At 43.1% G+C, this 15,212-nt stretch overlaps 1 protein-coding gene across 1 annotated transcript; it reads right to left on the bottom strand.

Moving 5' to 3' along the window:
- Positions 1–3,530: 3,530 nt before the first annotated feature.
- Positions 3,531–13,454, bottom strand: LOC104081762 (death domain-containing protein CRADD-like). Its single transcript, XM_009584620.1, is given in 2 exon segments — positions 3,531–4,051; positions 13,331–13,454. Coding segments are annotated over 2 exon segments (420 nt in total). The 3' UTR covers positions 3,531–3,755.
- Between the last annotated feature and the right edge of the window lie 1,758 nt (positions 13,455–15,212).

The raw sequence follows: 15,212 nt of genomic DNA, 5'->3' as shown, positions 1-15,212 counted from the left end.
TACAGGTGGGAAGTAGTGCTCTTAGACCATACCTATTACTATGCTAAGAGTCCACCTGTACTTGCAGAGTATAAAACAGCTTTTATAAAGCCTACTTACCACTTAGGAGAGTTAAATGGAATCTCAAAGTCTCCTTTATAGAACAAGGAAGAAAATCAATGACTACTTTTTCCAAGGACTAGAAGTTAAGCCATCCATTTCAGTGGAAGGTCCAGCAGGGGCCACCTTTATGCTTTCCCTCTCTCAGGGCTCCTAAACACTGCCACAAATAAGTAGATAGTGATAATACCATTTTCACTAGAAAGGCTTTTTCGACATCGGTTAAGAAACCCAAACACATCAGAGAGCAGTTGCTGCTGGCTAACCTTTGCCCCTGAGCCCACGTGCTAGCCTGAAGCCTGGAGTGGCCACACGCCTCGCCGCAAGCGATGAGCAGTGGAAGAGGGACGAGTCCTTGCTGGGGGCTGCCCCTGGCCGTCAGCCTGCCCCATCCACCAGTCCTGGGGGCATGGCGGGCGGGGAGGACAGGAGCCCCTGCGCAAGCCCCCTGTCGTCACCCAAACTGGTGGCGCAGGGGAGCTGAGGCGAAGGGAGAGATGGGGAAATTTGCTCACTGAGTTGCCTCACTCCTGAACAATACTCAAGTCACAGGCTTGTCTACGAGTGAGATTTAAATAAATAACATTTGCTCCCAAATTAGCCAGAGACGAATAAACATTTTAAGACCTTTTGGCTGTCCTAAGAGAGAATAAGAGGCCTTGCTATATATGTGAAGAATTAAATTGTCTTAATTGCATCCTTGTGCAAAATAAAGCATTACATACAGAAGAAAAATATTTTTAAGTGGATGGAAAAATCCACTGGGTTAAAGGAATACTACTGTCAAGTTAAATGTGTCCCTGCATTTGTGTGGTGCAAAAACAAGCTTGAATAAAACTGAAGAGTCTAATAGGAACATTTCCATGAATTTAAAAATAACAGCAATGGAAACAATCTCATAAAATAAGTAAACCTCTCCCTTCAATATTTGCAACTCAAGTATTACAGCATTGATTTAGGGCCTGGGAATGTGAAAGTAACTACAAATAATGAATTAAGTGCTTTGTTCTACAATACGAGAGGCCAGGTTTTAAATTCCTTGTCTAGCCGTAGCTCCTGTAATTCAGTACCACTGCTGGGATGCAGAATTTAGCCCACTAAAGACCACTTTAAATGGAGAGATTACCTGATATGATACTCACCCATCAGGTTTCCAGTGGCCCATAGTAGATACACAGAAGGATACCTGCCTTGTAAGGAAGGCTTCTTCGGCATGACACTTCATACCTACTCCAGGCTGTTTTCTTAACCGTTGAAAAGACTCTAAATATATTAGTTACGGATAACCTGACATTGGTCTTACAAATGAAGAACATGAAATGCAAAGTTCACCCAAAGAAGAAGGTACCAGGGCCCCGTGAGTGTGCCCATTACACTGCTTTACTGCCTGGACTGGCTGCCTTCCCGGAGCACTGCGCTCATGCTGGGTTAACTGGGGATGACTCCCTTGGAGACCAGTCTGTGCTAAGACTTGGTCCATGCTGGCTCAGAACAAGATAAGGTACTTGCATTTATGTCGCCAGGAGCCAGCTTCTTCCTCTAAGTCATGTTTTCAGTAGTTTTTCCTGCTCCCCACCTCCAGCTTTTGTTCCTCCAAACCGCTGCCAGGGACACTGCTTTGCCCCTCTTCCCTAACATGCAGGCCACGGCGCTCCTGCCCATCTCACCGGCAGAATTGCTTCAGAGTCCTCATCACACTCCCTACGCTGGGCCGTGCTCCTAGGAATTTGCCAAATATCTGTACACCTGCTCTAGGATGGTTTTCAACCAAAAAAAGAATATGCTGGCATTAAAGAATCATGAAAGAGAAAAATAAATAAATCCCAAGGCCTAAACTGATTTTCGTTGTTTATTTGGGATTTGTTGATAGACTTGAACTCTGTAAGCAGCCATAATAGGATATGATTAGTTAAGATCTGAGTGAGGTATAACAGGATCACGACTTACTGAAGGTCAGAACTGTATACAGAAGATTAAACCCAAAAAACCACCAGATTGCTTTGGGACCTGCAGGAGCTGATCCTGCCAGGATATGTTTTCTGTTTCCACGCTTCTGAAAATCAAGGCAGACAGGATTTCCTTAAAATACCTTTGTCTTTCCTAATTTCCCAGATGTATTCCAAAATCTGGGTATAGGAAGAATTAAAAAAAAAAAGAAAAAAAGGCAGTAAAGTTCATTCTTGCCCCAATAAAGACTTCTGACAAGGCTGTTAAGCTGTTAAATTATACAGGGCAGATGTTGTAGGATAGGAAGTTACTTGGCTATGACTTTGTAGATGAAACAGTCTACCGTAACTTGCTCATAAATAGACCTGGAAACCTGGCATCCAAACTGTGTTCCTTGTTTACTGTACAGCAAACTGCTCAGGGAGAATTAAAACGTATTCTGCCTCTTATCATCAGGCCTCAGAGGGCAGCTGGTCACTTCCATTGCCTTTGGATACAGACCCTGTGGACTGATCCCCACTTACCTGGTCAGCAAAAACCTCGGTGGTTTCTTCCAGCAGGAAGAAAACCTCCTTGACAGGGGGGAAGGAGGAGAAAAGCCCAAGCTTTACTGTTCTTCTGGATGGTGGTACAATTACAGCTGGGAAAGAACCAGGGACAGGAGTGTCGAAGCTGCCCCCATTAGGTGCAGAAAAGCTGGCAGAAAGCAAACGAGCCTGGTGGATGGCACAAGCTGGAAGGAGAGCAGTGGGGAGTTCATCTTGACCAGAAAGGACCTGCAAACTTCAGTACCCTGTCGGGCATGTGGTGGTCAGAGAAAGGTGCCTATGGACACTTGACCTAAGAGTAAAACTTCTCTGAAACAAGATTGCCTGGATCCAGAGCACAGTACAAAGACTCAGCAGGCACCAGGTTGCCTCCCAGTGTATTAGCGGAGGCAAACACGGACAACTTAGAAGTTGTCTCATTTTTTAGGCCCCTTCTTGCTCTGTTTGCCTGTTCCCGCCTATCTTCTGGTCACTTTTCTACTGCGTGTCTTCTCTGAGAACTCCCCACCCGTGCTATGCTAAGAGATGGCATACGCCAGACGGTGCCTGTCTCCTTGCAGAAACCTACACCCATTAAATAATAACGGGAGAAACCCTCACAGGCACACTAGGCTCCTGTTACTTCCACTTAGGGCCAGTTTCAAAGGCAGACTAAGGCAGCAGCCATCTCTCCTAGCAAGAAACTGCATGTGCTAAAACTTTATACATGTGAAATTAGCCACCTGCAATAACTGTTGTAAAATCGTTAAATTAGTAACAGTGATTATTCTCATTTCTTGGTGGGATATCAGGGAACTAGCATGGAACAGCAGGAAAAAAGGCTCCTACATAGTCCAGAAAATAGGTTAAACCAAGTGTTGCTCCTGCAATGAAACCAGGAACCTTGCTGAACTCACTGCAGGGCCTCCTATATCCCCAGTAGAATAGTACTTTTTTTTAGAGTGATCCATTTTTAATGACTCCTAAAAATTAATCTGGCATGAAAAGAATTACAAGTCACAAGATGCCACAGAAAGCTGGAATGTTTCAGCTTAATAAAACCACAGTTCCCAACCCCGTTTTTTTCCAGTTTGAGGCGTCAGATCTTCAACATACATTTTGGTGAATCCTCTTTATTTAATTTAACGAAGTACTTGAAAGCTCCCAAGCAATAGCAAGGCTTCACTCAAGCATGTACAGTATCACGGAAGGATCCACTTCTTCTGCCATCAGACTGGCTTGCAGACTTTGAATTGTTGCTTTTTTCCCCAAACGCTGTCTCCACAGGACAAACGCAGCTACGATCTGTGACTGCAGGTTGTGAGGGTGATTGACTTTACATCGATAGATGTCAGTATGGGACAAACCCAAGCACAGAACTATATGCTCCCATTCGGGTCCCAGTCTCCTTGCGAGCTTGTTCAGCTGCTGATCGGTTGGTGAAGTCTTCAAAATACACGGTGCAATTTCAGTTACATCTGTAAAAAAAGAAAACAAGAAAAGAAAATGCATACACATGTCACTAGGCAATGCTGCAAATATTAATGTAAGATCTTGACAAAGGAGGGAATAAGCAAAGCTGAGGTGAAAGAATTAATTAATTAAAGAAGCAGAATACATACGCACCTAGAAAAATTAATTACATAATCAGCCAGAAAATGAATTAGAAGAAAACTAATGCTCAGCAGACCACACTAGGGAGCCTTGAGGTTTTGGGTGTCAATAGTCCAGATATCAGAATTCTACTCCATAGCCAAGACTTCCAAAAGTAATTGTAGATTTTGGGGTAGTGAACAAGTAAGGTTTTCAAGGAATGCGTTTCCAGCAGCCATCACCCTCTGAAAATCAATCTGCTTGCACCATATGATACTGTGACAAATGACAAATATGGGACCAATAATACCTTATTACTCCTATTCTGTGACTCTGTTTATACACTTCAGAAATAACTTTGATTCCTTAGTTACTAGGTATTACTCTTTTTTTTTTGCTGAGGGCTGTTCACAGGAAATTCTTCTGCCTCCTAAGATGCTACTTGCCCCTTTGTGTCCTGTCATATATGGCAAACTCATCTTGAGGAGACCCGCTCTGGGGGCTTTTCTTCTATTTGAATGAACGTATAAGCATGGTTCAGGTGAACCCAAATGAACAGGACATCAACACTGTTCCCCAATACAAATCATGCTTCCTTATCCCTCATTCCCGTTGTAGTAACACTCCTGAAAACAGGCATGTATGTGCTACAGCCCCATTCATCTGACCTCTTTGAAGCTGTTTTCAGGAGAGCACGAGGAAGTGCCGTGTTCTCTCAGAAATCTCTGCCCTATGTCCCTTAGTATTGCCCAAGTACCCAACAGGCCCAGAACGCACCCTTCATCTGAGAAGATGTTTAGCATCGAACTGGTACCTGAGTCACGGAGGACAGGATCAATACAACTACCAAACCAGCTTTCACAGGAAGCATTAAGGCAGCTGTAATAATTAGCAGTGAAAATCTCTTAGGGACTGAACCAAGTATTTCTTAAAAACACAAGTGATCTCTTTGTGTATTCTCTATGGTAATCTGATAATTTAAAAAAAAAAAAAGGATTAATAGCAGAGTGAGAATACCGTGCTATACAGAAACATGCTGTATGGGATCCATCTCACCTAACTACAGATAGCCCCTGAACTAATTATACTAGGATTAATTATCACTAAGGAAAGAAATAGGCTCTTTTAGAATACAATCCATCTCACTGGAAGGAAGATGTCTAAAATAGATCAGATGAATTACCGCTCTAAACGTGCACATTTCTCTCCACTGACTGTAAAAGCTGGGTATAAGCTCAGATGTTGACATTGATGCTGTAAACACCAGTGCTGGTGAAACTATTCTCTGCCTGTAAATTCAAACCGCATAGCAATTGTTTTAAAAAGGTGCATTTAGAAAAGCAGCATAAGGTATCTATAAAGCATATCTGCTCTTCGATACCCTTTGCGATCACAAGGTGAAATGAAGGGTCTATGCAACCTGCAATTGCTGCTCTACTTTTGTTGCTGAAGATACTGCGTCAAAACAGAGCAAAAATATCCCCAAGAAAATGCTAATTATAGCCTGTCGGTCTGAAGCAGCAGACTTCCTACAGAAGAGCCGCTTTGCAAAATCTAATTTATTGCTCCAATATCATGCTCGCAGTCTCCACTACAGCAGAACAGCAGCACTAGAAAGTACCACTCCTTCGTTTTCTCAAAAGTAATTGTTTTTGCATAGAATACGCAGAGCCAGCAAACATTTGTACAATTTAAGCCCAGTCATACATAAGTACTATACAAAGCTGCTTTGAGTAAAGGGAAAATTGCTTTCTGAAGAGTATTTAAGTCCCTTTGATCTTTCTGTCTCCAGATTGCCAAAGGAACGCAGGGCAAGTGGCTGGTTCGGGGACAGAGGGCAGAGGATGCACGGCTCCTGAAGAAGGCTGAGCAATGCTGGCGGGACTGCCCCACGCTGTCAAATCACACGTGATACCAACTCCACAGGTAAGTCAGGACGAGGGAGTGCCTTTCATGAATGCAAATATTTGAGAATAACCGAAATTTAAACTAATTATAGCTACACTGTCCTGTCACCAACACTACTTTTTGATATTAAACCCTTGCATTGGCTTATGGTCAGCTACCAAGCATAAAGCAGTGTGCCCAAAGGAGCGCTACCTGCCAGCCTGGGCTTTTTGCTTTCACGCTGGAATTCTTATACTTCATGTTCACTAGCAGAATGATTTTATGATACTGAAATGAGATCAAGCAGGGAGGCCTAACAATAATACATGTCAGCTTGTCCATCCAGCCTTTGATATTAGGCAGATTTTTTTACTACAACAAGTATCTTGCCTTCAGCCTGTTCTCAGCCCTTTAATAAGAATAAGAATAAAATCCATCCAGGAAATCTTTTCATCTTACGCTACCATCTGATTCTAATATGGATGTGGAAAATTCTGGGACAGAAGCCAAATGTTAAATTTAATACAAAGGACTGTTATTTTAGTCCCATTTTATTTTCTGTGATAGCTCTTTTTCAGCTATGATACAAAGTCACTGAGGAAAATCTGAGACAAGTATTACATGATGGGCAGTATTATTTAGAGGTATAGAGAAATATTTAGTGAGATCTTTTAGTTATGACAAATGCAAAATCACAAAAAGATTTGGATATGTTCTAGGATTAATGCCACTCAATTTAACAAACATAATGGCATTTCAGGTAAAAGGGAAATGAGTTTTCTGTGCTCAGCACCCAAGCTGCTTTGAACACATTGCAAAAACATTAAAGATGCCTTTTTTTAGTTATGTTTGCTACAGACCCTCACTTATAATCTCCATTTTTCAGGAACTGCCTGAGGGAGGTAACAAGATTAGAGCAAAAGTTTCAATTATGCAGATCCTGCAGTTGCATTTGAAAGGTACATTTAAGATACTGAGACCTCAATTTTGCAAAAAATGTGAAGCTCTTCTTGCTTTAGGTGGATCCAATGTGGAGGTGTACGTTCTTATGTTAGATACATGCTTCAGCTTAGCAAAATGAGGACTGCACTGTTAGAAACGGGAAGAAGCAGGGCTTGGGGCACCGCCGCGGGGTGTCGAGGGTTTCCCCGGAGAAGGCGATTTGCGGTGCTGTCACCTCCAGCGAGCACACCCAGTGAAACACCGTGTTCAGCTGCGGACATGGTCTACGCCGCAACGTGCCAGGGCTGCGCGCTGCGGAGATTGAGAGGCTGAAGTCTTGCTGCTCATGCTGAAGCCACTAAGACCCTGAGGAATGGAGAGCCGACGGCTTTGTGCTGGGGAGCGAGCCAGCCTGGTGCGGAGCTGCTCTCCGGGGACTGCCGGACAGCTCGCTGGCGTGGTGCTTGGGACCATGAAAATGCCCTTTCTCTGGGCTGGAGGTGGAGAGGACACTCTCCACCCTGGTTTTGGAGCTGAAACCAACCCAGAGAAAGACCTGCAGCTTCTTCTATTTGAAGTTGCAGCATGAGGGAATGCGCTCCTCCCCGTCTCCAGCTCTCTCTGCTCAAGGAAGCTCATCCACCCTAAGCCTTTATCCTAGCTGTCCCGGTTAAAAAAACAGGCGATGTTGACAACTTCTGGCCTGTGTGTACATGTGTGCTTCCAGACCACTGCACAGACCGGGAGATACGACGGTGCTGGTGAGCATGGACAGGAAACAGAACTGGATATAAATAGACAGTATCACAGAGACGTACCAGACAAAACAGAGTAACCCAGATACCAAAGCTATATATGGGGCAAAGGCAGCCGGTCACCACTTTTGCATTTCTTTTTCTTCAGGACCTCTCCAGCTTTAAGTAGGAGACTCCAAGAAGATGTTGCAACAATCCGGGGGATGGAAAATAAACTCACCCCAGCTCTGTCCCGCTTGGCACAAGTGGGAGGATGCAACATAAAGTCCAGTGAAAATGGGCTTTGAATGACTTAAGGACTTTTTTTTTGCTTTTGCTTTGTCATCACCATTTCTAGGTGATGAAAAAAGCTGAGATCATCTCTTAGGCTGTGTTGTGCCATGGGAAAATCTTTATCAAGATCGAAGAACTGACCTCCTGCTCTCTAGGCTGCTGCAATGCAGTGGGGAGCAAGCGAGCTTGGCTCCAACACAGAACACAGCAGTGAAAAGTGCTGAGACATTTTTGGGTGATCTGCACAGTACCCAGTCGATTCCTCAGAACTGCCAGCAGCCCGAAGTGCCTTACAGTTTTGTCTAAAGGACCCTTCTCCATGTAAGTATGACTCCTCTGTGCACGACCAAAAGCATCTGTTGGAGTTTCAGGGAGCCTTCTCCCTTATGCAGTCAATACCTTTTTACATGATGGAACACAAAAACAACTTTTTGGCTTTTGCTCTTCGCTGTATAAAAGAGACTTTGATGGAAATGATGTACCTCAATCAGCTGCTGCCTAATCCTGCAAGGACAACTCCACAGGCAGTTCAGGAGACAGTTGGGGAGCCAGGGATACAATGGCCCACCTCTTATCTAATAACTATCTAATAAATCTGTCCCTTGGGAAAGGATGTTCCGGGGACTGATCTCTGCTTCCAGCGCTGCCTCTGTATTTTATCCATTTAAATGACCATGCACATGCTCACCGGATAAAAAGACAGAAGCAGCCCTAGAAGAGGAGATGGGAGTCCAGATCTCTCTAAGCTGCACATCCCAATGCTGAGGCGCACAGTCATGCTCCTCTTCATTTCCTTTCTCCTGATAAATCATTCCAGAAAAAACTATAAAGATTTCCCTGGGAAGGGTCAAAAATGCTTCCCAGCCTCCAGAATGGAGCCTGGTGGAGAGAAAACTCTCCTGGGAAGCAAGGGGTATGCTGACACAGAGCAAAATTGAATGCAAGCGTTTTTGGCAGAAACAATGCTAGGCAAATGCTCTAATTTTTATATAATCTCATCAGAAACAAGTAGGTGATTCTGGGCTTCAGATCCTGCGTAGCTGGAATGGGACTCTAAAGAGGAGTAATTGCTTGGGCATGCATCTGGCCTCAGCATTTCCTACTGATAGGTGTACAGAGTCCTTCAGTGATCTGGACTCAAGTCACTAACTGTTGTTCACTTGACCCTCTTACCAGATCCTGCTCATAATTTCTGAAGAGTTCAAAGCAAGCGTTTCAGAGTCCTCTTTAATCGTCTTTCCTGGCATCTGGAGTACAGTTCTTCCCCGAGAAGTGCTAAAGTTAGATCAAGCAGTTCCACAAGCAGCAAACCAAAGAAGTCTTGTTTTTCCCAGGTGCAAGTCCTACAGCTGACTCGTACTTCAGGACTTCTCTCCTCCAGCTGCTTACCGATTCTCAAGGCACTCGTGAAATTGCTCCTCACCACAACAGCAACTAGGCAGGCTTCTTGAAGTTGGCCAACAGGTTCAGAAGCTACTAGACGTACATCACACATGCAATGGCCCACAGCGGAGGAGCGCACCGCCTTGGTTACTATAGGAAATTATGCTAAAAGGGACTCTGAAGCTCCACAGAATCATCGTGGCTAACGTGCCAGCAGCCAGCGACATTTGGGGCACTTCAGCTAAAGGGAAACGTATATAATAAAGAACGTAGTGCCAGGCTCTGCTTCACTCCAGCCCCCTCGGAGCACAGTGCACTTGTTCAACTAGCCTGAACCACAGACCCAGCAGCGGGTACTGAACGGGCACGGTCATGGTTGCCAGACTGTGTGCTGTGTGTTTCGGCAGCTGTGTTATGTTCCAGAAATTATTTAATGACTGAATGTCACAATAGCAAACAACTTGCACATAACCAGGTATATTTGCTTTAAAGTGAAATCCCCTTGGCCTGAGCACAACGGTAGAAGTGGGGCACGAAGCAGAACAACACTTGGCGGATCAGGTTGAGACAGGATTTCAAGAGCAGTGAGGTGGGGTTGCAGAACCTGAATTGGAAGGCAAGTGTGAAACACTCCCACTAATGGAGGGATCGGAGACTTCTGAGAGCTGCAGCCCCCCTTGAGCCACCAGAGATGCTGGATGAAAGGGAAAGCAGAGAGTAAGCGTTTTGAGGGATCCCATGGGTGCTGTAGATCACTGAAGTCAAAGGGCAGATGATGGTGGCGGTCCTGGTGAGAAGGGGGGAATAAACAGAAGGTGCTGGATAACTGCAGGGGGTGGCTTGGCTGAATTTGTTAGAAAGGGGAATGGGAGGTGACAGTGAGCCTCCATTTGTACAGCTGCTCTTCTGCTTTCTTGTTCAGCTGTTCCCTCCCAACCCTGTCCTAACAGGCGGAACTGCAGGCAAATGCCTGCCCTCTTCCTACAGCACATCCAAATTCATGAGCTCTAAGCCAACCTGTGGCAATGAATGACTGGAGTGCCAGATGGGAAAGTATCACACTAGATATACGACACTTGGCAGGCCTGCATGGAGAATGCAGCGCTTACTCCCTCCTGTGCAAGTTAAAAATGATCATGAAGCATTATAAGGTTGCTGTGAACTTTAGAAGGGTCTGATTCAGGACCTGTTTAAACACAAGAAACAAGCTCAAATCACTGATCAGTGAAAAAAGTAGAACAGACTATCCAGAAACCAACCCCTACTATATAATTTGGGTGTTGTTCTTTTCCTTGATGTTGTTGTTGCTAATTAAACACCAGACTGATGCAAAGCCTGGGAAGGGAACACTAGTGTTTTGCAACAGCTCCAAATAATCATGCTCCAGGGAACATGGAAAAATATTTTTCTTCTGTATATCACCACATGCGTATCTTTTCTATACATCTGCAAACAGCACGGATCACGCAGGCCGTCCAAAGTCCATTCAAAACCACTATGGTTCGCCTCCTGGTGTCAGCGGGTTTCAAAAAGTGTTTGACCAAGGAGCGAGAAAAAATTGAACCAAATCCTGTACTATTTGAAGCAAGACAGCTGACCCCATTATAGGTATCTTTCCATATATAAAGTTAATACACTCAGATGAAAATAACGTACAGAAGAATATTAAAATAACTTGGAGAAGATGTATAGCCGCCTTCTGCTTTTAGGACATGCGCAGCTGTTTCTCTGTCTCTTCTGCCGAATGCGAGTGGTGAGTTACATGGGTAGTTGCAAGGTGGAAGACTTATCTGTGGTGGTTGCCTCCTCTGGAGGCTTCTGCTTGCTACCAAAGAGATGCGCACCACCTTCATCCCATTTGAGGCTATCAGAGGACACCATTTAACGATGACTGCCAAGCATGTGCTGATCTCTGACTTCCGCTTGGGAACTCCCTCTTCTTCCTGCCATAGAGCTGACCCAGCATGGGGGAATCCCAGTGATGGAAAACCTGCACCTTTGTAGGAACAACAGACCCAGATAACCTTCCTGTATAAATCCAGAATAAATACTATCTTCTCTAATGTAATGAAAATCAAATCTTGGTCAGTTAAACTCTCAGACTAAACTACAGAATGGAATCTGTACCATAAGCACTTTAAAAGAAAAACACCTAAAATAAGGGTTTAGAAAGCGGCACATTTTTTTCAACTGACTACGTTACAGAAAATTGACAGAAAATTTTATGTTTGTCTGAGTATACATCGCAGTTACGCTTCATAAATGCAGGATTGTAAAGTTTCTGTATCTTGATAATTTCTGATCTGATGAATGCAACAGTCGTTACTGTACAGAACGTGTATGAATAAAACCAACCTCTGGCAATTAGTGATCATAAAACACTTACTCGTAAGCGTACTTCTGTCATGGTAATTTACATTTCCATGTCTTGTAATTAAATTGTGAAAGGCACTCATCGAAATGAAAGTAAATATGAAATAAATTTTTAAGACTGGCTGCATTCTTCCACATTGTGCTGTTTTTTTAAGACTTGTATTAAAAGACAGGAAGTTCTCTGTCTTGTTTTAAATAGATTGGAATCTAATACTATGACAGCCAACTTGCAGAATAAATTGTGACCATGATCCTGACATAAATCTATGGCAACTTTAAACGGTCTCCCTCAAGTGAAGCAGAATCCACCCATGGTACCAAATTCAGCTCCTTCCTGCCAAAAGCTTGCTGGGACTCAGCATTACTGCTGTAATTAAAAAGTACATATATCTTCATTCACTGGCAATCTCTTCTCCTGTGTAAGCTCTAAAGCATCATGCTTTGTGACATTAAGTACATTTTGAGTATTAGGGTAGGAAAAAAAGACAGCATAAAATTTTGTAAATCTACAGGCAATTCAAGAATGCAGATGCTTCTATTTTGGCTCAATACCAGCAGCTAATTTGTATATTCTTTATCACTTGCTAATGACTGCCTAGTAGCTGCAGATGTGGCAGCAGACTGCTAAAACCTGAAACATAAACATTCAGATTTCATGACAAAAGTTTTCAATTCTTTTCCCACTATTCAGTTCCAGTAGCTACGCAGTTTTCCTGAACTTTTTTTTAATCTGCCTTACAGGTTTTGTACCTCCACAGATTTCTGCTATACTGATGGCCTTCAGTATTAATCCATGTTAAACAGATTGACAGAGAAGTCCCTAAATAAATTCGTGCTGTCTTAAGTTTTCACCCTTTTCAAGCCATAGGGAGCAATCCCTGAGCTTAAGGAGTTGAAAGGGTTTTCACTTGTTCATTTGCTTTTTATTGGGAAGAGCAGGGAGGAAGTTTCAGCAGTTAGTAGTGTGGATGTTATTCTGTTTCTCATGCAAAAAATGAATTACAACCCTACCTAGTATTTCTCCGCTGTTGCATACCATGAAATCAAATAATTAATGTCATAAATAAAATAGCGACTACAGATGCATGCAAGGAAAAGAATATCTATGCAAAGAAAACACAAACACAACATATATTTGCTCTCTTTTCAAGCAGGATTACCTAAGCATTACAGACAGGACTGGACTTAATCATTCTGTGGTTTTATACTTCTTTATTTTTAGCAGCATTTGATGCTGCTGTAGACACCGAAGTGGAAGTAAAATTTGCTTGGTATTTCCTATGAATTTCTATATTGTTATACGTAAATAAGCTGTATGCATCAGCACTGAAGCCACAGCTAACGATGGCATCCTTGCAGATACCTTTGGTATGAATGCACGAACAGCTCCAGCATGCAGCATTACACTGAGGAAAAAAGAAATATCTACTCAGCCGGGAGGTTCTGAGGAACACCTGAGCTTTTAGGAATTATTTGGAAGAACTGCTCGAATACAGACACTGAGCATTCAGACCTTGGCCAAAGATTTTTTTCCAAATGAACCAATATGACTTGAAAAGTTATATGGAAAGAAGACGTATGACCATTTTTTGGAAGCCAGGTGCAACTCGTTGTTAGACAGCACAAAGCTACATGATAGCCTGACAGAGCAGAGACGAGAGTCTCTGGTTTACATGCCGGCAGTCACACCAAGAGTCAATTCTAGAAATAATGCAGAAAAAATCAAATTCTGAAGTATGCCAGTGGATTTCTACATACTTTGGAATGCTCTGCAGTTCTTAGTGAATTCAATGGAGTCTGGTAATACTCACGGCACTTTCAACCATTAATTATTGGTCTGAAGCACACAGAGCCATCATTTCTCTCAGTCAAGTTTCTTCTCCACGCTATCACAAATAATAATTAACAATCAGCGGATGGCTGTACGAAGTCATGATAATCATAAAGCACATTCATATTTGCAGTAGACTTCTCATGGTTTCATAGGAGGCAAATGTTTACCCGGGCGGGCAGGGCAGCTCCAACACAGTAACTCACCCACTCTAAGTGCAAAACAAAGACAACTGGAGCAATTAATGATTATTTTGTCAGCTAGGTGACAAACTCATCACGCAAATTTTGTCAGGGGATTGGAAGTTAACTTCTTTCGACAGACGCTACTTGAATGCTTATTTCAAATAGCCTGAGCTGTCTTTCAAAGAGCTGAGGCAAGTGTTAATCCTGCTGCTCCTTTGCGTGCAAGAATCACGGCAGACTCCTTGGGCTTTTTATCTGCCGAATACAGTAAGTGAGTAAATTTTTTACTCGCAACTTTCTTACTGAGAAATCTTTCTAAAGGCTGCAGCATTTCAACAATAATAAAATTATGTGCTTGGACTTTAGCTGTCCATGTTCCTTTCACACAACAACAAAAATCATACTGCCAGTATGAAGGACTGCTTTCTTATATAACACAACTAATCGTACATGTTTCCCTTACAGGACTTAAACCAAGTATGACAACAAGCCATTATATTTAGCCTTGATAAAACCGTTCATTCCTCCTAGAGATATTTTTCTTCAAGTTGGCTCTTCTTTTTGCTTTGGCTCGAATAGTTAGAAATATCAGAACTGAAGATCTGCGCAACAGATGGAGCTCGGTTGAGAAGAATGCCTTTGGCTGGTGCGGATCTTTGCCTGGCAGGTGTCAAACCAAAATTAATACTGCACATATTATGCTTTACCGAGTTTCAGATTTTAGCGAAGTGAGACTGCGTTCCTTCCTGACCACAAACATATATTAATAGAACAAGCCATGCAGAGCAAGCTAAAACAGTGCAATCATTATGCTGAATCCTCCACTGCCTGGCATTTTATTTAATCATTTACACCCATGCAAAGCAAGTAAACAAGACGCAGCGGGTTAATTTAGTGTCTCTTTACAGACATCTTGTGCAGGTGTAAGAGGCTTCACAAAATGCCATAAGCAACATGGACTTAGATCCCTCTTGCTTTCTTTTTTCCCTCCTTTTCTTGCCTTAAAGGCTTATGAACTTTAGTAGACTTTTCGACATTTCAAACTCCATGGGAAAAAACAGGTACTGGTACTAAAATACACTGCTCAGCTACAGCCGGTCGCTACGCCTGCCTTGCCGAGCAGGCGATTCAACAGCCTGAGTGAGAAGGGAGGGCTTTCCATCGGCGTCTGGAAGGAGAGCTGCAGGTGGCATCATCTGCTTCTCTGCATTTCCAGACTAGTGGGAGGCTTAGCATCGCACCCAGCCCTCTCAAGTGCCAAGTCACTTTAAGATCTGAAAGAAATCGATTTGGAACCTCATGGCTGGTTTGACAGATCGGTACTGCCCAAAAGCAACTTTAGCTGACTGATAGGGCAGTAATTTTAGAAGGCCACAGTCACAGGACTTTTAATTATCTGTAAAGCAAATGTGAGATT

Source organism: Fulmarus glacialis, unplaced genomic scaffold, assembly GCF_000690835.1.
Source record: "Fulmarus glacialis isolate BGI_N327 unplaced genomic scaffold, ASM69083v1 scaffold10549, whole genome shotgun sequence".
Lineage (NCBI taxonomy): Eukaryota > Metazoa > Chordata > Aves > Procellariiformes > Procellariidae > Fulmarus > Fulmarus glacialis.
Note: the sequence above shows the minus strand (reverse complement) of the source record. Positions and strands in the feature narration are given on the sequence as shown.